General features: G+C 37.5%; 1 protein-coding gene across 3 annotated transcripts in view; it reads left to right on the forward strand.

The window, feature by feature from the left end:
* GALNT7 (polypeptide N-acetylgalactosaminyltransferase 7) overlaps positions 1-25,120 on the forward strand; it is a 100,246-nt gene that overhangs the window by 63,252 nt on the left and 11,874 nt on the right. For 2 of the 3 annotated variants that reach the window (XR_005565635.1, XM_039386798.1), the window contains 8 exons: positions 4,935-5,101; positions 10,930-11,060; positions 11,305-11,384; positions 13,205-13,387; positions 17,390-17,507; positions 19,277-19,399; positions 21,417-21,635; positions 23,781-23,879. Coding sequence is in view for 2 of the 3 variants with exons in the window: in XM_039386798.1 (XP_039242732.1) it covers positions 4,935-5,101; positions 10,930-11,060; positions 11,305-11,384; positions 13,205-13,387; positions 17,390-17,507; positions 19,277-19,399; positions 21,417-21,635; positions 23,781-23,879 (1,120 nt within the window). In the remaining variant the exon portion in view is untranslated. Of the gene's footprint in view, positions 1-4,934; positions 5,102-10,929; positions 11,061-11,304; positions 11,385-13,204; positions 13,388-13,552; positions 13,736-17,389; positions 17,508-19,276; positions 19,400-21,416; positions 21,636-23,780; positions 23,880-25,120 lie in introns of all 3 variants that reach the window. The other variant, XM_027748125.2, reaches the window with a different exon arrangement.

Genomic DNA, 25,120 nt, shown 5'->3' on the forward strand with positions numbered 1-25,120 from the left:
TTGGCTCTTTTTAGCCTGAGGAAATTCGAGTCTGTGTCTGCGTCTTCAGCAGTTACTAACAGGGAGTCTGTACGGTCATCCCATCCTTGGACCATGTACCCATGATCATGACTGTGGGGCCCCAGGACATCTGTAAGAGCAAGCCAATGAACAGAGTCCAAAGCTGTAAGAGCAGAAATTTCCTCAAGCCAAGGAGCACTTTAGCCCAGATGCCCAGGTTGTTGTCCAGAGGGGTCTCCCATAAAAGAGCTCCTCTCTGATGTGGCTGGTGCACAGCTTTATGATTGAGGGATAAGGGATCCTGACGTGGCACAGGCTCCAACAGTGCTATTCCTCTAGGGGTGGAGAGGGAGTAGAACTAATTCACATCCCAAGTATGCAGGCTAATAGTCAGAAGAAACATTACTCACCCTGTTCCTCAATTAGATCACTGCTGTGCCTTTTGACTTGCTCCAGTGATGAGTCACTTCTGGTTTTGCTCAGTAATGCTGGTGCTGATTTGGGAATGGAAAGTTTTTATTCACGGACTGAAGGTGTTGTTTCCTTTCACTCATGAGTCCCTCAAGGAAAGGGGAAACAAACAGAGCTGCTCTTCCCTGCAGCACTGCCCAGATAAGGTGTTGCCAGCCCTTCACAGATCTGTGCATGCCTGTTACTCTTGCCGATACAGTAACTCTTTACAGGATTCAGGAAAAGTGATGTGACTGTCTAGAGGCAAAACTTGCTTGAGGATGCTACCCTGTTATTCCTGCAAATCTGTTGCAGTGTGCCGTCCTCTCAGCTATACCAATAAGAATTCAAAATATTTTTTTAAGTGACTTTGTTAACTAACTTGGTGCACGGTATATTGCCACAGCTGGCCTGCAGGCTACACCTGAATGGGCATTGTGCTAGTATGTGGGCAGGACTGCACCCAGCAGATGAAGCTAGAGGCTGAAACATATTTAAATCCTCTTTGTCACAAACCCTTTTGTACTTTGAATCTGCTCATGCCAGTTTTCGATAGCTTGCAGCTTTTGCCTGAACATTGACCCTCTCTTTTAAAACTGAAGAAAGTTCTTGGAAATTCAGGCATATTATTTTCCTTTTTTGGTGCCTAAAACCTGGAGGGAAAACAGTACTCTAAAATTTAGCTTCAAACACAAGGAAAATGCATTTATGGTTTCTTGGTATGTGGTTTGCCCACCACTGGATGTCAGTGCTGCTCCACTGAGGAAAGGCTCTTCCCGGCTTCCTTCCCTGAAGATATGAAGGAAATGAGAGCTGAGGCTCCTGACTTTTGTTGCTCAGAACCCTGAGCAACCATCACATTTATTGGGAAAAAACTACCACAGAGATTAAAAAATGTATTAATTGCACATATCTGAAACAACTACTATATTTCAAACCTCTAGTTCTCAGTGTAAGATGAGAGAGAAGATTGTGCATAAGAGTTACTGCAGTCTATCAGAGTTTATGGGCTTGATGATTCAATCTATGGACTGTCTAATGAGTGAAATAAAGTCTCTGGAAAAAAACTAAAAACATGCTCTTACTAGAGATATAAATTTAGTGCTTCACTGCTTGCAAATAGCACATTTAGCAACACATGATTTTTCAACTTTAAAAAGTAAAGTGTGTTGACAGATTTGAAGAGATTAAGTCAGATGTATAGCAAAAAGCCTTTCTAGACCTTTGGTTTTATATTTTAAAAATTTATTAAATACAGATCAAAAATTGCTTAAGTGTTATAAATTGCTCACAGATGTATTGTTAAATTCAGGGGGTTGTACTTGGTTTGGCTTTTTAAAATTACATAAAGCTACATACTGTCATTCATTCTTATGCTCTTCACCATTTTGTTGCTAAATATGACTAACCTATACTGCAGGAAGTGGAAGAAATAAGCAACCAAAAGATTTGAGTTCTTTTTCAGTGTTTGCTTTGGTTTTGCCCTTGAAAGCAGTCTGAAACTGTGGTCTTTTTATTTGGAGAGCAAAACAGTTTCCTGGCTAAACTGCTGAAGGTGCAGGTCAGGGGCACAGTGCAAGATGCATCAGATACTACCTTCTCCTTTGAGGCAAAAAGTGCTATTTTACTACCTCTTAAACAGAGCTCTTGAACAACATTCAGCTGGTATGCTGTTTTTTTGAATGTATGACACCTCACTTTCCTCTATTTTAACATAACGGTATCACCAAAATTAATATATATGTGTAAAGCAACACAATTCTGTATAAATCTGTTATTAAACATATTAAATATTCCTTTTACACACCCCACTTAACACACCTAGGTAGGATATCAATTTTATCTCTACAAATGGCTAAGTAAGTTGTTGACAGCTTAAATGCTTGTGCTACAAATGGTAGCACTGCAATCTGTAATCAGCTGAAATCTTTGAGAAGGATCTGTGTAAGGAAGGCATCTGTGGCCTGAACCTTTTAAAGAGCCAGTCTAGCACTTGTATGTTGGTAATTTGTAACTGATTAGCTGCATTTACTTCAGGCATAAAAACAATTGAGCTGGAGGACTTTAGTCAGTAAGTCGTACTTTTAGTGATCGTGCTGTTTCAGACGTTGCTTACAGCTCACCTAAGAAAAGAAATGCCTTATTAGATACCATTTTGTTGTAGTCTGTTTTGATTCTGTAATTTTCTTTTCCCACAGGACCAAAATTAATAGCATGTTTCTACCAAATGTCTTTCATTTTCTGTGAGGTGAGAAATAAATATTTATGCTGTTCCCTGACAATAAGTGAAATGTGTCCTTCTTCACCAAAGACACACTCTTTAAATACCTGTAGATCTGTTGAGTTCTTTCCATGTTTAACTGAATGTAGTTTCAGAAACTCTGGTGATTTCTGATGATAAAGGGCATTCTTTTCAAACACAGGAATGTTTCTGTGCACTTAAACTTCTTATTGTATATAGAGAACTACAACTATGGAAGTTTGTGCATCTGTAAGTTTAAAAGTTTTTATTTGTCACTAATAATTTCTTAATACATGACAGATGTCTTTGAAAAGTCAGACTTTCTCTATTAAAGACTTTACTTGCTGAAAGATGAAAAAAGGAAGGATTTTGCTCATTGAAATCAAATGTCTGTGTGTTTGGTGATAGGAATTGAATTATTATAGTTGGAAAAGGGGCTAGTGATCAGCTGGGGAAACTTCCAGTTAAGGAAATACTTGGACTGATTGTAATTAGGGAGACTGTGAACAGTCTCACTTTGAGATGCTGTTGGAGAAATGGACATTATAGTTGCAAATTAAATCCGTTGTTTATAAATGTGATTAATAGGTATTGGAAAATGTGGACTGAAGTACTCATATTGCTTGTTTTCTAACAGGAAAAAACACCCGAGTCCAGGTCCACAGAGAAATAGAAATGCAAAATGTTTTAAATGAATACAGAGTTTCATGGCACACCAAGCTAGAACCCATTGATACAGATACTTCAATTGAAAAAGTTTAGTAGAGATGAACATAAGCAATAGTTACGTTTCCTATGTCACTCTTTCTGACACTGGGTAGTCTTGCGCACTCTGTTGATGCAATTGTGATCTGTCATGTTGGCTACTAGAAAGATGTATATTATAGCCAGATGCATGCTAAATTGAACCTGTTACTTGAATTCCCATTTAATGCATTTGGAGAGTTAGAAACTGTTAACTTTGATCAAAATGTGTGTTCTTTGTTATTGTGATAGTGTTTTTGTCCAATTTTATATAGACATTACACTTTCAAATGATTTATGAATTCTTGTCTTTTTCTAAAATTTGGCAGCACTTCAGTGTTCAGTTTCTCACTTTATTCCTTTGAGTTTTCTGCAGTATTTTTGTTTGGTTTCTTCTCTCTTGTCTTGTATTTTTTTTATCCTTGTGTTTTCATATCTTTCAAGGAAGGAGCCCATTGAAATTGGGCCAGATTTGAAACTTGTGTTTGGCAGTCTTTTTTTTTTTTTAATTTTTGTTTGTATTTTGTTTAAAAGAGAAATGTATGATTGCAAAAATTTAGCCAAAGCTGTTAACTTCCTGCATATGGTGAAACACATGACTTAGCATTTTGAGTAAGGGAATGGAGGGCTGAATGGATTTGGTAAGGTTGGTTTTTTTAGCTAGTTAACCTAAAAGTTTAACCATGTATAATGGACAGTAAAAATCACATTTTCTCTGCCATGGGATTACATGTTTCCTATGAGTAACTATGCTTTTCTGATGGTTTTTGCAAAAGGAAATAGTTTTATGCATAGCAGATGACATGAGCTTTTCATGTGCTGCTGCTGTACTTCTAGCAAGTTTACTATGTTTAAATTTATTTTATTGTGAAAGAGCAGAAATTAATGAGTTTTGCCTTGCCACAACAATGTAACTTTGCTAATTATGCAGATTCTGCATGTGGACTGTATAAAGCAAACAGAAATATTTTATAGAGTCCTTCTACTGGGTAAATATGATTTAAAGAGCCTTAGGAAGAAACAACACTTCCTTATTGCGTACATGATGCAGTTGGTGGCCAAATATACAGCCCATCCTGAAGTGTGATGTTTTGAAGAGGACACTCATCGCAGCTGCAGTCTGGGTCTTTTCTTCCACTGTTCTCTACTGGCTGCTCAAGCAGCAAAGTGGTGGTGGTGGTGGTGACAGGGGTCTCTTAGTGGGGTCTGTGCAATACCAGCCACCTACACAGGAGGAAGCATGTAAATGTTGAGGCAGAAGTCATCATTTACCAGCTGCATCGCACCTCTTTCAGGAGGAAAAAAGGCTCTAGGTGGGAAGGAAGTTGCTCTTTGGGCCTCATACCTCTGTAATGCACTTAAGCTGTATTACCTTTTAAATCCTCTTCCTCTTAAATTTGAAGGATATCCATGAGTGAAGATGTCATTTGCACAAAGGTGTGGTTAAGCAGTTCTGTAATCACATTGTGAAAACTAATAAAATCAAATCTTTTTACAGATGCAAATACTGGCATTATGACGATAACCTGCTCACCTCCAGCGTTGTCATTGTCTTCCATAATGAAGGATGGTCCACGCTCATGAGGACAGTCCACAGTGTCATTAAGAGAACACCAAGGAAATACTTGGCAGAAATTGTGCTGATTGATGATTTTAGCAACAAAGGTATATTCAGAATATTAACACACTACTTGTAGAAAAGGAAACTTTTATTTTCTTAAAATAGTTTTCTTTTGATTTATTACCTGCCATGTTGACTCTGGAAGGAAAGTAGGTTGCTTCTTCACAGTCCTTTGAGTTTTCAGTGAAGGGAAAGCTCTTCCAATGAACTGCTCTTGTAAAGGTGGCAATCCTTTGTATTCATTGTTTGAAATACAGGATTTGTAGCAAGTTCTCTACCACAGTTGTTGAGTAGTATATAGAAGAAAGCTGGGATACCTAGTACCCCTCATAGCTCTTGTGAAAGCAAGTAGTTTGAACAGTATCAAAGGCATTTGAGCTAAGCCTGTTAGGAATAACTCCTTTCTTTATTCCATATAGGAATTTAGATGTCTCTTTTTTGTTTTGTTTTTAACTGTAATTAAAGGTATCTAAGGATATCAAATTATCTGATTCATTTTCAATATCCTCTTAGATTCTGACATCCTTTTTAAATTAAACATTATATTAAGCTGTTTATTGTTTCTTATTTAGGGAAGGAGCTTATAAGAACTTAAGTATGTTTTAATTTCTGCCTTTCTTTGAGTCCTACATATCAACAAAAGTCCAGAGATTTTCTTCATCCTTTGTGATTTACATTCTAGTCTTGGTTTTGTAGTCAGGATGCAGGTACTTATATGTGATTCGTATAAATATAAATGTAAACTGATTTTTTTTTCCTTTAATGGTGATAACTTCAGTGTTAATGCAACTCAAGGCTGAATATAGAGAAGAACTGAAAATGGTATCCTAGAGATATAAGTTGACTGATATAGAGGAAATCTGACTGATTTTAAACTTTAAACAAATTTCAAAAGAGTGCATCAGAGCTGCACATTCTGTAGGATTTTATTGCAGCATAATTCTTGAATAGAAGTCAAAGAGAAAAAGGGTAGACCCATAAATAAAGTCATAATTTTGAATGTGTGGAGTAACAGTCTCTTCTAGACAATGATGATGACTTTAGGAGCACAGGCAAGTTTGGTCAGCAGCACAGGATACCCTCCTCTTTGTTTTTATAATAGCTGAATTGTGCAGCGGCATAGAAAACAGATGACTGTTCTGAAACTCTCGTTTTTATTAAGTGATCTGGGCTTCTCCCAGTTCCAGCCTTGTGGGAGTTGTTTTCTGTGGGTATATCCACTATAAATTTTAAAACTGAACTCATCACGTAGCTGAGTTTACCTTTTTTTGAGTATAAGTCACTATTAAAAATAGTTATTTTGTGTCAATTCTCACATTGTACCTGTAGATAGGTAGATATCATTTTCTGTTTGTTTTAACAGGAGAGGAAACATTCCCTGTTTTGTAAACTTAACTGTGTTTAGCTTAGTCTAATAAAGATTCTGAATGCTAAATTGTAGTCTCCTGTATCCTTTAACAGCTGTTGAGAATTTGGCTTAGATATACGCACATGCTGTAAAATGAAAGTATCTTCTCTCGTAAGGGATATAATTTTAATAATTCAGTCAGCAGACATATACTGTGTTTTGCTTTTCAGCTGGTATCACAGCTTTCCTTCAGAGCTATTCAAGGACTGAGTTAGCTGTATAAAGTAACTATGACACTGACTGTCTCTAGAAAACTTAACAGATTTTTTACTAATGATAGGGCTCAGTATTTGGGTTTCACATGAGTTGTAGCTGACTCTACAATGTATATGTAGTTCATGTTAATGAGTTTGTCTGGCATAACAACTCATACTAGTTTTCCAATAGATGATGTTTGTTAAATAAAAGCAGTATTTTTCAAGAATTTATTTTGAAATATAGAACTTTCTAGCTTTCTACTCATAAATGAATGGTTAGCAGATATAGCTAGCCTGGACCTAACATCCAGTAGACTTTTGCCTCTGTATTTGCCAAACTTCAGTTTCCCAAGTAACTTTTTTGAATCAGAAAATTTAATACAGAAAGCTCAAGGTGCAGTTTTCCCAGGTATGAGTGACTGGAAGACAAGCACAGGCTGGAATTGCTCTGAACACCTTGCTGCAACTGCACTATTTAACTATAATAATTCTTCAAACTGCTTTAGGCTATTACTTGGTAAATATAATTAACTTAATTTCAATAATTCAAATTGTGTTCTAGATGAAAAATGGCCAAGAGAGTAGAATCTCACTCCACTTATTTATCCCCAGAGAGAAAGATGAACTAGTATGGGCTGCAAAGCATGCCAAGCTGCCTGAAGACATCTCCAGTTGTTAGGAGAGCTGCAAAACACAAACTCTCTTAATCACAGTAGAGCTGCTGGCAGCTTTTTGCTTTTCCAGCCAGAAGAAAAGCCATGCTGATAGTACAGATACAAGATTTTCTCTTTCCCCACCTACTTTCAGGCTGCACACTTCATATCTGCCTTTCCACTCAGCAAAGACCATCTTATGCTCTTGGAGACCAGTGTTGGACTGGGTAGATGTTTGCTCACACTCAGTGTGACTGTCCTTATTTCTTAGCTGCTGCCTTCTCCAGCGATATAAAATTAAAATGGAATATAGTGGTTGCAAACACTTCTAAAGACTGGCTCATAAAAACCCTGCCTGTCCTTCCTTTTGAGAAATCCTCTTTCATCAGAAGGGAGTTGCAGCTGCATAGAAGCTTATATATGTTATGCCTTACAGGGAGGAACAGTTGCAATGCTTGGAAAATGTTCTTTGCATTATAATTCTTTGTATAAAGTCAGTTGGGAGCAGTCTTTTTTGCTGAATGACACTCTTTCCTTAATCTCTTCTGCAAACAGCGGGATTTGACTGTGGAGAACTGTGCAGAGATATGTGCTGAATTCTACTCTGGCATTTTTTTCCTTTGTCAGAGCACAAAGGGAACAGTAACAAGAAGATGATGCCTAGCTAAGTAAATGATGATATCTCCATTTTCAATGGAGACCTCTGTATTAGGGTCTGAGAAGTGTTGCAGCAGTGTCAGTGAGGCCACACTGTTGCACATGGGTTTTTTTCCCAGTTTTTCTTGTGTTTCTTCATAGAAACAGTTTGTTTTTCTGTGAGTGTTAGCTGTGTGAAGGAAACAGCTGTTATGGAAGGGCAAAGAGAATTCATAAAACTGTATTTTCTAAGGCTTCCTACAATTACGGTTGTGTATTAGGTCTTCAACCACTTGTTACCTATTTGGGTACCAGCTTGCTTTCTTTCTGGAGCATAGAGGTCAATATCTCAGCTGGTGCAGCTTTTGTAGTCTGTGCACCTGTAAAGAGTGACTGCGAGGTCAGTACCAGTGTTCCTAGTAGCATTTAAAGGCTTTGTCTACCTTTTGTGTTTACTTATTTTTTTCTTTATTGCTATCTGTATTTCCCACTGATGTAACATCCTGTGAGATAACCAGAAGGGAAGTAATGAGAGTAGACAGGTAACAGTATTTTTATTAACCTGTTTAATGGTGCTTGCCGTGGGAAAACTGAAGCACTGATCAGGGTTTGTGTTAGAGTCAAGAGCCCCACATTAGTAGTATTACAGCTCAGGGTAGTCAAAGGCAGCTGCTTTAGGGAGGACTTCTGATACCATTTTTCTAGTTCTCTAATGTCCATGAGTCACAGGGAAAAAAACTGCTTTCCTCCTCCTCCCTCCTTCTCATCTGCAACGCCTAAGATCTTTGGAGGAATGATGTGTTTTTAAAAGACACTGATTCATGCTTTAATCATGCGGTCAAACATGAGAGAGGAACTCAAACAGGAGAAGGCCAGATTGGTGGTTATAATATTTTGAAAGATAAAATATACATTTTTGAACAAAAACCAGATTTCTGTAAGGCTGTTGACAGATGTCATAAATACATATTCTAGGTGAACAAAATTTAATGCTGGCCAAACAGTATTTTTATCTGTAAAAGTATTGCGATTTTATACACTGCTGTCATGCAGGCTTTGTAGTATGGGAAGGAGGAAAAATTCAGGTTTCCTATGGGAAATAGCACTTGCTGCTAACCCTGGCATGGTTTCAGATAATGGACTGCACAGTCCTGAGACTTCTACTGTAGAAAAGCTTTACACAATCAATATGACAGGTTTTTACAGCTCCCTGTGAGCCTTACATAGTTGAACATTTGATAACTAAAACATTTGGCTTCATAGGCAGGAGAGCTGGAAATAACTTAAGGTTTTAAATCTTTAAAACAATCCTGACAGTCCTTCTGTAACACATACTTGGAATTTGCAGCATAAATAATGGTGTGGTATAAAGATTCTCTTCGTACCACTTCAGTATGACCTCAAAACTCTGTTGATTTTATCCTATAAAAATTTATATCACAGCTATCATATCATATATTCTCTATTTATTACATGGTATGTTATTCTATTCAGCATATGTGATAAAATTGTTCTTTCTATAATTTGACATTTGTGTATCCTTGAGGTTCTCCTAATGCACCAGGATTTACAAAAGAAATTGTAAATGTGTGTGAGAAGAGAATACATAAAACTCAGTTGAGAAAACTTATTCTTTTATAAAGATGGAGAGGAAGGATAATAAGCGTATCAAAAGATAGTGATTTCAGAAGATTGTTCTTTGATAAAATTGCTGAATTTTCAATTTTGGAAGCTTCACTTCAAAAAAACACCATTTCCACTACAATTATATGTAGCTTTTGTTTAAACTAGAATAAAATATAAATATAAAATATAAACTAGAATAAAATATAAAATACACTGAAACTAAGTTGCAGAAGTCTCCGGACTTCATCGTTTTCATTCAGTTTGCAAGAAATGTTGCTACTGAAGTAACCTGATGGCCTGTTGCAGTTGAAAGGGACATCCTTCTTCTTCCACCTCCACATGTCCCCTCTCCTGGTTAGATCAGCACAGGCATCTATCAGCCCCTTGAAGCTGATGCAAACCAGTGCATGGATGCCTCGGCTGTAGCTAAAGTGGCTTATTTTGGTTCCTGACTGAGAGAAACTGAAGCTGTAGGCAATTCTTTTGAGCCTTTCAGAACAAAAATAGATTTTAAATGAACACCAGTAGCTAAATCAGCATAGCCTCAAACAGGAGGTGCTTGATTATCAGCCCTGCTGCCTTCATGAGTTTTCTCAACAGAATCATCTGGGCAAAATATTATGCAACACTAGGATCCTTTTTTCACATTGTGCAACAGGAATGTGGTTTCCAGAGTAGTTTGGCAAAGACCAATGTGCAAATACAAATCCGAAGCCATTTAAGCATAGCTCATCTTGATTGTTACATGGTTACTTGTCCCTTTACTGACAAAGGTCCCATTTCCACTTCTGGCCCTCCAATTATTCTTATTAATTTCATTAGAAGACTAGTGGAAGACCTCCCCAGGAGGGAACAGGTCTGTATGAGGAAGGGCAATAATCTGAGCATGGTGGGTTCTTGCCTCAGGTTTCTAGATTTAATAGATTGACAGAAAATTTTATGAGGCAGAAAGTGAAGGAAAAGTTTAACTGAGAAATGGTGCCTTCAACTGTACATGTGACATTATCTGATGAGGAAAGTCTGTATGCTAAAATGTAGAAACTTCTCTGCCCTCTTGGAATATAGATGAAAACCTGTAAGCTACTATGTCGTATATTGAAGTGATTGGGAATTGTTGACCCAGCTCCCTGTGGTGTGGCCAGCTACTTCAGATGCTTTTTCTTTTGATGTGCTAGAGATAAACCTCTGTGCCATGAGGTCAAAAATCTTGATCTCCTCAGTTTTAGTGTTTGTGAGTGGTTGAAATAAAGGTTCTTGTAAAGGTCTGTAGATATTTTGGGGTTGTATTAAGAGTACAAAACTGTTTATTATTAAAACTCACCAAAATAATTTTTTTCTTTGTTATTTGATAGCACACTTACAAGAGAGGCTGGATGACTATATTAAGCAGTGGAATGGCCTTGTAAAGGTATTTCGAAATGAGAGGAGAGAAGGTTTGATCCAAGCTAGAAGTATTGGAGCCCAGAAGGCTAAACTAGGACAGGTAGGAGCCAGTTCACACACAAGTCTGTCTTTTTTATCTTTTTTTGAGGGAGAGGTTTTGGTGGTTCCAATAGATATGTGGAAATGTAGTATTATATTATTATATTATTGATACTGTTTTAATAATAGATCAGTTTTACTCAATCTTCATTTTCATGTTTATATGTCTGTATCTCAGTGTAAGTAAGCGTAATTAAATCACTGCAATCCTGTATACAGAAATATATTTTTTTTTTCTTTTGAAGGTTTTGGTTTACCTTGATGCCCATTGTGAGGTGGGAATTAATTGGTATGCACCACTTATAGCTCCTATATCTAAGGACAGGTAATGTTCTGCCGTTATTTCCAGTGTCTGACCTTTTAGGGGAAAAAAAGCACAGTAACAATCTTCACTTTTCAAACTATAGTCAATATGTTTTATATCTATATCAAACTATATAAATATTTTCTGTATGATGATTACATTATCCCACAGCATAAAAGATACATAAAGAGGAAGGAAAATAGTCGGGCAAGTAAATCTCTAGATAGTTTGTTTTAATAGGCATACTGAATATTTTGCATAGTGTAGATTGCATGTAAGACAACTCTTGTTTTTTACAATGATCTGAGGCACTGTTATAAAATGTTCTGTTATAGCTGAATAAGGAGCCTGACTAAACAAAATAACTAAACAAAAACCTGATTTTTGGTAGAGGAAAAGTAGCAATAAATGTTTTGATTTAATGGGGATTTAAAGCCTCTGTGATCTCAAAAGTTTTATAACTTTCTCATCTTTGGTCTTGATATATGGCCTTATTTGTTCGCTCTGAAGTACTTTGGAGTGTTGTTTGTAACAAAGCGAGGTCAGGGCTTGAGCCTGTCTCTACCACAAGCCCAGGCACTTGCTAGGAGTTTCTGGTTGAAATTCCTGCATTGTGAGAGGGAGATCTGTGAGAGGTGACAGAAGAGAGAGATATCTGGGGGTTTCATTTCTTCCAACTGTTAAAATGCTGTTGTTGTGTGCCACCACACTCTTAGCTTGTGTAGTCAAGGATATATGTGTTTAGGAAACCATGTTTAAACTCTTTAATACCGTGAAATAGCTGCTTAATCCTAAAAACTATTTGTTAACCTGTTGTGCTTCCAGAATTCGCTTGAAGAATTGGGTTTTGTGTGTTTTAAAGGCTGTAACTCAACTTCAAGACTATATTTGAGTCAAGATACTAGAGAGAAGATGGAAATGCTTGTGGGCTTCCATTGAGTGTGTATTACTGTTTGACACAAGAAAGGCTGGTGAGACCAGGCAGCTTTAGAGGCATCCTCCAGCATTGCCCACGGAGGTGGAGGTTACACATGGTGCCAGAGGGCAGTGCTTGGCAGCCTTCTTCCAAGCCCTGGATGCAGCATGCTGCTGCTGCTGCTGCTGCTGCCTCAAAGAGGAGCATGGTGTTAACATTTCTTTTTCCACCACTCTTTTATCTCATAAGATTTCACTTAAAAACATGGAAGTGCTCCAAGTTTGGTCACTAGGAAACTCATTTAGAAAATGTGGGGAGATAATGTCTTTTCCTTGGTGAATATCGTATATGATCAATCACAATGAGCATTGTATTGCAAAGCAAACAGGAAAAATTCTACTGAAGACTGCTGCTAGGAGAGCACTAGTAATGTTTTTTTATCCTGAAAGGCTGTATTTTCAGGGCAGTTGAATAGGACAGAATAATGAATATCCGTGTTAACGCTAGTAAAAGCCAAGAATTCATCATACTTGTTGAGAGCTAAGATCTAATATGAATAGAAATTACAGGAAATAATAATACTATGAGAACCCTAGCCCTCTGAGGGCTCCTCTGTTGCCTTCAGCAGTGCTTTATTAGAAGACCAATGTCAAGAAGTACACGTAACAGAAAAAGTGCTGATAAACAAATTGATATATTTGCATCTCAGACCTAACTCTTTTGTTTTCAGAACCTCTTAAACCAGCATAAAGAAAAAGCTATATCTTTTTTTTTCTAATGATGCTTCATTTTTTTAATATGTTTACAAGTGACTTTTTATATACACTGCTCTATAAGTTTAATTAATGGTGTAAATTTCAGATTAGAGAGATTGCTCTTCTGAAATTGTATTTTGCTCTTTCTTTCCCTTCTATAAATGTTTCAGAACTACATGTACTGTACCTCTAATAGATTACATAGATGGGAATGATTATTCCATTGAGCCACAACAAGGTGGGGATGAAGATGGTTTTGCCAGAGGGGCCTGGGACTGGAGTTTGCTATGGAAACGAATTCCGTTAAACCACAAGGAAAAGTCCAAACGAAAGCATAAAACTGAACCTTATCGGTAAAGAGAGCTGTTTACATACTGTGAATCATTATGAATAATTTTCTAAACCCTTTCGTTTTTCCCTCCACCCCTGTTTCCCCATGAACTACGGTCGGTGCACGTGTGCCATGCGGGTCCTTGCACATACCTGCATCTTCCCTGCCACCACCCGCCACCCTGCAGAACCACATGCACTGTGCCGCTTATAGATGTCATAGATGGCAACACTTATAAGATTGTGCCCCAAGGGGGTGGTGACGAAGATGGGTTTGCTAGAGGAGCGTGGGATTGGAGTATGCTATGGAAGAGGGTTCCCTTGACCAAGAAAGAGAAGGAAAGCAGAAAGACAAAAACTGAACCGTATCGGTAATCACTAAATCACTTACCCGTTTCTTTTTTTTTCTGAAGTCAATATTGATCCACTAAAACTTGCATGTACTTCCAGCCTGAAAACCTTCACATTTCTAACCACACTAACTGCTTTGTTTAGTTGGACCTGTTTGCCACAACTGCCTATTTGCACAAAATATCTCTGCTACCTTGTGTTGCCTCTCTATTCCTGCTCTTATATGGTTAATAGGGTGCACATTAGAATGACCGGGTTTTGTTTGGCAAAATAAAATATTGTATAACTTCATTGCCAGGGAAACTCTATTTAGCTATGATATTTTTTTTGAAGTAGTGTTGGAAACAACAGTGCTTGTTTAACCATTTGATTTGAAATAACAAGCATGCTGTAAGTATTTATAATAGAAGGTAATGCATAAAATCTGTAGCCTGCTGTCATGGCCTGATGCATGCATACAGCTGGTGGATTATGCATGTGTATCAAAAAAATCCCTTTTGTCATATTTCTCCCACTTGCTTCATAATAGATCACATCTGACAAAGAAGCATACTGTTTAAGAATCTTGGCTAGATATTTTCAAAAAATTTTAATATAATACATATAACATTAAAAATAAAAAGGAATAAAGATTAAAACAGCACCTTATATTATGAGAAAACTCCAATAATTTCCACAGAAGTTCTGCTTTTTTATTACACTTTGTAGTGGGGTACGGTTTCTTCCCAAAAAAATCAAAACTGGCTAGAAACCCTAGCTTAGAAACTAGGGTTTCTGATTGGCTTTTCAAGACTGGGAGACTGAGGTTCTGCTGGTTTTTATTACTTTCTACTTCACACTTAACTAATTGTATTACTACATTTGAAAGCAATCCTCACATCTTCAGAATCTGATGTCTTCTATTGCTTGTATATATGATTTAAACATTGTTAGAACTGATGTTGGTAATTCCCTATCCTCACCCATGATTGTTCTTTGCTAAAATGGCAACACATGCAAGCAAGTTATGAAGGTTTGATCTGTTTTGTATACAGTATAAATAATACCATTTTCTGGTGAGGCTGTCCACATTGGAACTTTAATATTTGCTTAGAGGAGGATAAGCTATTTCAAAAATCACTGTTGTGTTCTGTGTTTACCATCCAAACAGGTCTTAAAATCCTTTAAACAGTTCCCAGCAACACAAAACACATGTTCTCAGAATGGTTTGAAAGATGACTTTATTTTAAATAATACTTTCAGAGAAATGCCCTGCATCTGTTTATGTTCAGGCTGTGTGCATTTTCTTGCAGCAGAACCAAGGCAAGTAAGACCAAGTAAAAGTCTTGCTGAAACCATAGCCAGGATTGCTTAATTTAAAAGGAAAACAGACAAAATATCCTCAACAGCTTAAAGCACAGAGACAAACCTTTTGTAATGTGAGAATTGCCCGAGGACTGAATCCTTCTTTCAGTAACATTATGCTTACCTCTTCATATCCTATAAAGTAAACTACTGAGCTTATGTAGATTTTACTGTGTTCTTTAACACACTTGACAGCACGTTGGAGGCCCCGACTGAAACTTCAGTATCTGCACTTGCCAAGTCTTTATGGTGCTGAGGAAAACCAAAAGTGCAGGAAAGCCATGGGGCTGTGCTGTGCAGTGTGCTTCCCCCTGCTGTGCCTGCTGGTTTCCTACCCTTTGAACCACTGGGATACAAAAGCAGTGTTGGAGGAAAATACAATAGGCAGCAAGTAGCAGTAACTTGGCATCTGATCAGCTGATTTGGACAGCAACTAAACTGATAACCATAATACTTACAGTCAGTGGTTCTGTTTCTGTTGCCTTGCCTCTGCTATGCAGAGAGGGATATATGTTAACCCTAAGGGGTTACTTTTTCTTATGTCTTTCTCCAGACATTTATGTGTGGAAAGGAAATACATTAACATTGCTGTTAAAAGGAACACCACTAAGCTAGAAATCTAATAGAATGAAGAGACTATGAATAGTGCTAGAAATGGATGAATAGTGCTTGAAATGACCCATCTCAATAATTTGGTGATGCAGGAGTATTTCACTTATGTTTTATTTGGCTCACCAGGGTGATCTGGACTCTCGGATCCTCCTTTCAGCACTGCAGATCATTTGAAGTCAGAAAGAATTCACTTTATCCTTTTTTTTTTTAATTGTCAACTTACTAAGGACTCTAGATTGTATACATTAGGGTTTTCATGTATTTATAGATCCTCAGGTGAAAAATGCTTGCTATGTGCACTGGAAATGGCTTAACATATCCTACTCTCTGTTTCAGTGTGACCAAGCTACCAAAGAATTTTGCTTAGAGCTGTTCTGCAAAAATGCTCTGTTGTGGTTTAACCTCAGCCAGCAACCAAGCACCATGCAGCTGCTTGCTCATGCTCCCAGCAGTAGGATCAGGAAGAGAATCCAAAGGGTAAAAGTTAGAAAATTCATGGGTTGAGATAAAAACAGTTTAATAGGGAAAGCAAAAGACACACACACAAGCAAAGCAAAACAAGGAATTCATTCACTGCTTCCCATGAGCAGGCAGGTGTTCAGCCATCCCCAGGAGATCAGAGCCCCATCACATATAACGGTTACTTGGGAAGACAAACAGCATCACTCCAAACACTCTCCCTTCTTCCCCCCAGTTTTATATGTTGAGCATGATGTCATATGGTATGGAATATCCCTTGGGTCCGTTGGGGTCACCTGTCCTGGCTGTGTCTCCTCCCAGCCCCCCAGGCACCCCCAGCTTCCTTGCCAGTGTGGCAGTATGAGAAGCAGAAAAGGCCTTGTCTCTGTGCAAGCACTGCTCAGCAGTAACAAAAACATCTCTATATTATCAACACCGTGTTCAGCATAAATCCAAAATATAGCCCCATACCAGCCACTGTGAAGATAATTAACTCTACCCCAGCCAAAACCAGCACATGCTCTAATCCAAACCACAGCATCTTTTTGACACATTAAAACTTGCTAATTGAATCTTGCCATATGGGAAGGGATTTACAAAGCCATTAAAGGCAAAAAAAAAAGAAGAAGAAAAAAAAAGACTAAACCAAAATGGAAACCTTGTACAACTTTATCCACACCCTCTTAAAAATTTTACTGAGTGTAATACAAAGTGTCTCCTATGGCAGCAGTAGAAAAAGAGCTAGAGGAAGAAGATAAGAAAGGTATCATTCAGCTGGGAAAACTCTGTTGCTTGTTTAATAGACAATATATTTCAATGTGGCAGCTCCTCAGAACATAAGCCTAAGTCTGCTTTGCAGTCTCATATGTTATCTCAAAAACTTGAAAAACTTTCAAGAGAGAAACATCTCATGACACTGATTCTTATCTCCTTTTTTTTTAAATTTATATTAATAGAAGCATACTGACTGGCTGAATGGATAATTTGGACCAAAATTTTGTATCACTAAATTCATTAATTAAATAAATTAATTTTAGAAGAAAACCTACAACATAATAAAAACTATGACTTAAGTAAAAGTTATATAGATGTCACTTCAAAAAATTGCTGCAATCTGGTGACAAAGCTTCATGATTTTTCAGTGTATTGCCATTTACCTGATCTTTACTATATGTTAACTGTGAATTGCTTCTTTAACTATTGCTTTCTCTGAAAGTGAGACTTTGGACAGAAGGGGTTACACTGTCTTTCTCTTTCAGATCCCCTGCAATGGCTGGTGGATTGTTTGCCATTGAACGTGATTTCTTCTTTGAACTAGGTCTCTATGATCCAGGGCTTCAAATTTGGGGTGGCGAAAATTTTGAAATTTCTTACAAGGTAACATCAATATTTGAAACTTAATTCAATTTAATAGATTTTTTTTTTCTGTAAATACTTCTGTTTGGAGTTCAGGCAGACCTACCTCTGACTCATGAAGCCCAGAAGGTTTTGTTGTGAGGAGATATTATGTCAGAGATGTGTCTCCTCAGTGTTTACTTGTGGGCTTTGGGACAGAAGAGTTCAGAGAGGTGGCCTAGTGCTGAGACACAAATGATGCATAATCTAGATATTGTTAGTGGTTTGGGATTGCAACCCCCCCTCAAATAGCTAATGTGAAAGCACACTGTCAAATTTGATGAGGGGAAACTAAGTGCTCTCATAGTGAGTATAGAAAAATGCTGTTACTAATGAAAGCAATGATAGAGAACTTCTTTACAGGAGAAGTCTTCATAACTGAAACGCTAACTGCATAATTCATAATCACTGCAGAGGATTTTATTTTCACTCCTAGGCGTATGCATGCTCTTCAGTTAGCAGGAAATGTAAGATTATCGTCATTAGCTTCTTGCAGCTTCAGTATTCATAATGACACAAGTGGCAGACAGCAGGAATCTGTCCCAATTAACAAACAAAAGTGGAGATGTCTGATATCCTCAGCAGCAATCTGAGAAATCATAGCTGAATTTTAGTAAAAGTACATTCAGAGCTCCTCTAGCTACTCTTGCTCTTCTTGATTTAGAGGAAGGCTCTGAGTGCACTTGCTCAGCTGTAAATGCATATGCAAAGGTAGTTATTGAGGATGTTAAATACACAGGGTCTTTATCCATATAATTCTCCATCTTCCTTAGAGCAAAATCATGATTGAAATTACATACAGTAGTTTTGTAATTTAAAAGCTTATTACGTAGAGACCTCCAAATTTGTTTCACGTAGGTCACAACCAATCTTCAGAAGAACTAAGCATTTATCAGTCTTGTATGCTGGCTCCTAGATAGCAAATGTTATGAATGGCCTTGCATATCTGAGGAGGTTTTTTGATGAAACTTAAGAAAATTAATATCATGATGCAATGAAGAAAGTAAACTATTCTGCCCATTTTTCCTAATACTGGTGAGTTATATTTTTGATCTGGAATTTGGAACATCCCCAAAGTTAGCTTGAATTTGGATTTGTTGCTACAACTAAACTTGTGCAAACTATGAGCAATTAAATTCAGATTTAGGTATGTTTTCTTTTTCCCATAAAGGGATTATCCAAAGATGTGTGGGAGAGGGGGAATTTCAAATGTAATATATTTTACCCATTTTTTATTTTCAGCTACTATAGTTAACAAAAAATCTGTTTCTGCTTGGAGCAATGGGTTACCTAAGACGTCCTTATCCCCTACTAGTCTTTATTAAGAAAAACTTAAATGTGAATAGGCATCTAATCAAAACCCACTTTAGTGATGGCATGTGAGGTACTTAAATGAAATCAAAATATCATTTATTCTGCCATAATAAAAATTACCCAGTTCCAGATTTTGTGCACTCATTTGTTACTGTTGTTTTAAAATAACAATGGAATGAGATGGCCAACCTTTTAAAAAGCTTTTTAACAAAGTATTTTAGTTGAGTAGCTTCGTGGCTGAGTTGGAGATGTATTCAGTGCAGCCTTTCATTTCAGAGACCTATTTTCTTTATGCTTACAAATGAAGCAAAAAATATGTAAATATATCACAGTCAATATAGTAAGAAAAGTAGCTGACATTTCTTCCATAATTTATTATCTATCTGTCTTAAATTCCTGTGCATATATATTAATAATACCTATGCTTTAACTTGTAGATCTGGCAGTGTGGGGGAAAATTGCTGTTCGTTCCCTGTTCTCGTGTTGGACACATCTATCGTCTTCAGGGCTGGCAAGGAAATCCACCCCCTGTGTATGTTGGGTCTTCTCCTACATTAAAGGTACAGTTTTGATATAACCTTGAAGGTGGTTTTGATTTCAGATAAGAACAGTTTTAGATAAATCTGCTGAAATTATCGGTAATAATTTAGAAAGCACTTCACCAAAGCTGTTTAGTATCCAAAGCTAAGATGGTCATCCTCGTGGGAGAAAAATCTTTGTGTTAATCCCACGGTTATTAAGGGTAAAAATTCCTGGAACTCATCTTCTTGCTCTAAAACCTTCCTCCACCATCTTTGAGGTACAAATCACATTTCATATTAATTAATGTCAGCCCTTCAAGCCTTTTCTGGGCTGTCCCCAACTATGTATGAACAACTCCAGTAACTATAGCACACTCCTGAAGATGATGATCATGGGTTTGAAATCCCCCTTTATCTTGATAGGGTGTGATCCTAGGCTGAGTTAGCAAATTCTGTAATCTAGCGTTTCTCAGACTTTTGTGACTGCATTTGTTAGTTAAGAAGCAGTAAATGACACCTGAGAAAATGGCATGCTTTGCATTTCACCATAAAGGTTGGTAACTCCTCAGGTACCTTGCAGGTTCTAGAAATGTTAATCAAGATGTGAGATTAAAATTAGACTCCACCTCAAGAAAAGAGTGAGCCAGCTGTCTATATTTGAAGAGATAATTTGAATCAAGAAAAACTGTTCCATATCAGTTTGCATCTACCAGCAGGAAGAGAGGAAACCCTTCTGCTAAGATTTCCTATAGCCTAGTTTAAGCTTTCTCTTGTGTACTGTTTTGGCATTGGTAAATCCCATTCCCAAAGACACAGTTCCTTGTAAATTCCAATCCCAGAGCAATCTTCCAAGACATTACCTTTGACAATGACTACTGGTAGGGTTTTAGAGTATGGATTGAGCCAAGATAGCAGTTAGTTGAAAAGGAAATGTCCCAGCCTAGTATAATGGTAGAAAACTAACCTGGCACCACCCCTCCCAAAAAGTCTCTTATTACTAACATGAATTGATTAACATTTTGATGAAACAAGGACTAGGACCAGTACAAGGGAGGCCAGGGGGACACGTCTGGGAGTAGAAACAGAGCAATGGGTGGCAGGATAGCAAATGATAGCTCCATTGCTCAGTGCAGGCAAGATATGTTTGCCTTGTCAGAAATGATAAAAACCATTTCAGTCTTCTGAAAATCTGATAAAAAATATTTACTGCATATATAAACACCTTACATGACTCTGCCGATCTGCTTACTGAATGCAACAAAACACTGCTGAATGTTTTTAAATATTAAGTTACTTCTCTGTCCAAGACAAGATGTAGAAATAGCTTTTTTTCCTCTTCAGGTACCCTCCTATCCCCCATAGTAAATGTCCTTTTTTTATAGCTTTGTTCAATTTGTGCTGGATGTGGGTTAAAGTCACAATAATTTGTGCCTTTAGTCAGATTTTAAGACTGTTTTAACACCAGGTCATTAATGCTAAAGAATTGTACAAAGCAAGGTGTGCATCTAGAATTTGTATAGGTAATGTAGAGGTGGGAACCAACAAAGAGAATGAGAAGAAAGATGTGAGAGAGAGGCTTGTTCACCAAGTGAGCTATCCAGTTTTCCCCCTTCTCCAAATAGCTGACCCATTTAAGACTGAATTTTTCCCCATTGGTGGACTAACGTGTATCATTCTCTGTATTAAAACTGTAGAAGGTGAATAGAAACCCTGAATTGCAGTTCTGGTAACAGCAAATGAATGCAACATTTTATTGCACACAAAACTGAAAAGGCTTTATTTCAAATAGACATTTTCTAACCTTAGAAAAAGACTTTGCACTCTCATTAAGCAACCCAGTTTAATTTGCTGGCTTCAGTCCTAAACAGCAATTTGAAAATAATATTCACGCATCTTGTATAATCTACTGATGGCGACCATTTATTAGTGCTATATAATAATTTCAAGCTGCTACTTTTTAAGAGAATAAATCCTTAAATTTCAGTTATTAATGTGGAGTTGTGCCTGACCTGTTGCATGTACTTTGAGGTCACAGCAGTGTCTTTGTTCTTCACAGAACTACGTCAGAGTTGTAGAGGTATGGTGGGACGAATACAAAGATTACTTCTATGCCAGTCGGCCGGAGACAAAAGCGCTACCCTATGGAGATATATCGGAGCTGAAAAAATTCCGTGAAGATCACAACTGCAAAAGTTTTAAGTGGTTTATGGAAGAAATAGCATATGATATAACTTCATATTATCCCTTACCACCTAAAAACGTGGACTGGGGAGAGGTAAGTACAGCGCATAACCTCTGTGTATTTTAGAGTTTTTTTAAAAATTGGGAATTCAAAAGGAAACAATTTTTTACTTGACATCACTCTGTGAACAAGCTGTTTGATTACTGCTGTACTAAGCTATGTGGTACTAACCAGAGAGCTATGGAAATATAACCCCAGGAAAAAATTATATCTACTTTCACTGGTGTGATTTTTTTAATTAGCTCCACAGGTCATTGACGGATGATTTATGCCTGGCTCTGTCTTCAGTTATATGTAAAGCTCTTTTTTCTATAATTGGAATTTAGGTTTTTTAAAAAGAAAAAATGTGAATCCTGCATGTAGGAGTATTGGTGAAGATTAATGGGTGAAAATATTTTTCTGGGAAGGACTAGAAAATAGATTATGAAATCAAGGTGGAGTACATTCTGCCCACGCTTGCTAGACTGGGGTGTACTCATACAATTACAGCCTCAGTGAATCCCTCATCTGCATGTAATAATTTGATATGATTCTGTAACTGTCATCTCCAGCGTTACTGTATATAAGTATGACTTCACTAAATTAAGAAAGTGGTTATAAATATGGCATTTTCAGGTGTTTGGCAGAGAGAGGTAGCATATCATCAGGTGAATGCAGGACACCTCACTGAACCCTGCTTGTCTCATTCTAGCATTTAGCCCACACCTTGGAGAGCACTTACCACAGGTCCTCTGCCAGCTTTTAGATTTTATTTTTTTTCCCCTCTGCAGTTGATTCCAGCCTTGCCCTCTCGTATTAATTTCACTTTTGCAGATTGTTGAGGCAAAATCAGAAAATCTTCTTGCTAACTGAGAAGAACTCCTGTGTCCCACCAAATTAACAACCTTCTTTCCCAAGATATGATGGACCTGTTTTTGTAATTTCAGAAGTGGATTAAAAAGTACTGATCTGTGCTGTTTCTTATGGCTAAGGAAGTGTCATCTCTAATTTCTCAGAAGAATTAGCAATACAGAGCATGCGCATGAAAATCTTTTATCTGAAGGACCAAGTGAACAATGCTACCTTGATTTCTTACCTGAAAGCTAGCACAAAACATCAGCTACTTATATTAGCCTTAGACCTTCTTTTGAATCTACATAAAGGGTTATGAAGGCACATTTTATAAAACTAATCACCGAGGTGAAAGCATTGAAGAGAATAAAATAATAATGGCGACCTTGCGGGAAACCATCTCTGGTAAAAGCGAGCAGGTCTGGTGAAGCAACAGGAAAGTTCTAAGTTCAGAGACTTCTCTGAAGTTTTCTTCAACTCTTCTTCACAGGGTGCTAGTTATCCTACATCTGATAAATCCCTCCTTCCCCTCCCCTATTTGTAACACCACACTGATTGCATTTCCAAACCATAAGAGATGAAAGGGGTTCATCTTCCCTAATGCTCTCTGGAAGTCAGGTCTAAGCCTAGTCCTCCAGATTTTCTGTGCCATTACGAAGGGGAAAGAGGCTCTGGCAAAGAAAATAGATCTGGGGAAAATGTTATTTGTGTCATAAAGTCTTTGTAAATCTGCTTGTTGGCCCTTCTGAGAAGGGAGTGAGATAATCAGCAGTTGAGGCATGCTTTATGACAGGACTTCTGTTCTTTATTCCTATGCCTGTGCCTGCCTCTCGTCAATTTTATTTCTTTTTTTTTTCCCATGTAATTGCTGCTGCAGAAGGTACATCTGAGCAGCAGGGCCAGTGGGCTGTGCCTGGCTGTGGGTAATAGCTGCTGTGCATAACTTCTCTGCATCCCACTTCTCTTCATCCACAAGATGAGAGAGAGCAACTTAGCTGAGCTCCTGCTTTATTTATGAAAACATGGGAGATGGAACATGCTCTAATAGCAGATTGAATAAATTAAAATACTTGATATTTTGATGCTATTAATTTGGAACTAAGCTCTGCAACTCTAACTTACCAGTGTACTCCAACTCACATAAGAGCCTGCAAATTAGCATGGGCAGCTTGAAGCTCCATCTTCCAGAATGGTTAACATCAGTATTTAAATTTCATACACAGGTTTGTCTCATCTCTCTCTGTCAGATACCTGTTTCTGGTTTGAAAAATAAATGGGAATTTTCTGAACTCCTTGTCACTTATTTTTTCCTTGAGAGTAACACAGACTGCAAAACCTCTTTTCCAGATTAGAGGCTTTGAAACCTCTTACTGCATCGACAGCATGGGGCACACCAACGGTGGCTTTGTTGAGCTTGGCCCATGCCACAGAATGGGAGGAAATCAGGTAAGGAAGTTGGAGGCAAGTCTGAAGGTGAATTGATTGCTCTGGATTGATAACAGGCTGGTTTTCTGTTAAGCCTGTACATAAAGTCACTTAGGTGCCTGCTACAAAGATGGGAGTTAGGATTTTCCATAAGCATAATGACATTGCTAAAGTATGGCAATCTGAAAATACCATTTCAAACATTTTGGTGCAAAACTGAAGGCAAATTCTTAGTCTCTTCTCCAAAGCATAAGGAAGCAATCATATCACTGCATTAGAATAACTACGGCTCTTAGCATTGCTCCTGTTCATCACTTATCTTCACTTAATAATTTATCCTTCAGGATAACCCTTTTATTCACTCTGTCTCAATTACTTCACAAAGTTGTTTTGCTCTAATGGAAGTATAAAACACTTTTGTGCAATAACTCATCTTCCACCACACGAGAGAAGAAATTGAATAGAAATTTGTCTGCCCCATTTACAAATTAATTGACGGAACATAATTACTATTAGATGATTGCAACCCAAACTTCTCTTGTATTTGACCTGTATCTTCACAAACCTTCACATTACCACATAAACCTGCTGTTCTGTCTCTACACCTCCTTTTTCGGTTGGAAATTTTTTCAGAATTTAAAGTTCTTATTTAAGCCGTTGTAAACTTAAACCAGGCAGTTTATGATGGCAGTCATCAGACAGAAATCACATGCAGGATGATGTTTTTACAAATCATATATGGATTAGCTCTTAGTAGCCCTGGAAATGTCTCTTTTATTTTGATATTTAATGAAAAGGTTCCCTAAACTATGATATGATATGATATATGATATGAAATGATACGCAAAACTTCCTGTAATAATTATTTCATAAGAAGTAGCTAAGATATTTTATATCTAGATGCATGGGTTTGATTTCCTCCATGGGTAAAATGCCGAAGTTTTACTGTTTTCACGTGAAATTACTGTCCAGGACTAAGGACTTGGTACCAGACTTTTACAAAGATAGTGGACTGTTTGGCCATCAAATCATACAAAGGTTTTTAATCAAACACTTTTCAGAAGTCTGCCCGATAGGAATCCCTTCACCGTTTTTGTCTTGCTGATTAAGTTTCTTAGCCTTCTAAATCCTACAGGAAAGTTATCCATGAAATTTACTGTTGTGATAGTAAAGGTGTGTTACATTGTATAAAATAAAGAACCCTCCTGAAAGGCAGGTGTAATAAAACCAGAGACTTTTTTGAATGTAGCAGTTTCCTTGCA

This window comes from Pipra filicauda, unplaced genomic scaffold, assembly GCF_003945595.2.
Source record: "Pipra filicauda isolate LSUMZ 115617 unplaced genomic scaffold, ASM394559v2 scaffold503_size409916_pilon, whole genome shotgun sequence".
In the NCBI taxonomy this organism is placed as follows: domain Eukaryota; kingdom Metazoa; phylum Chordata; class Aves; order Passeriformes; family Pipridae; genus Pipra; species Pipra filicauda.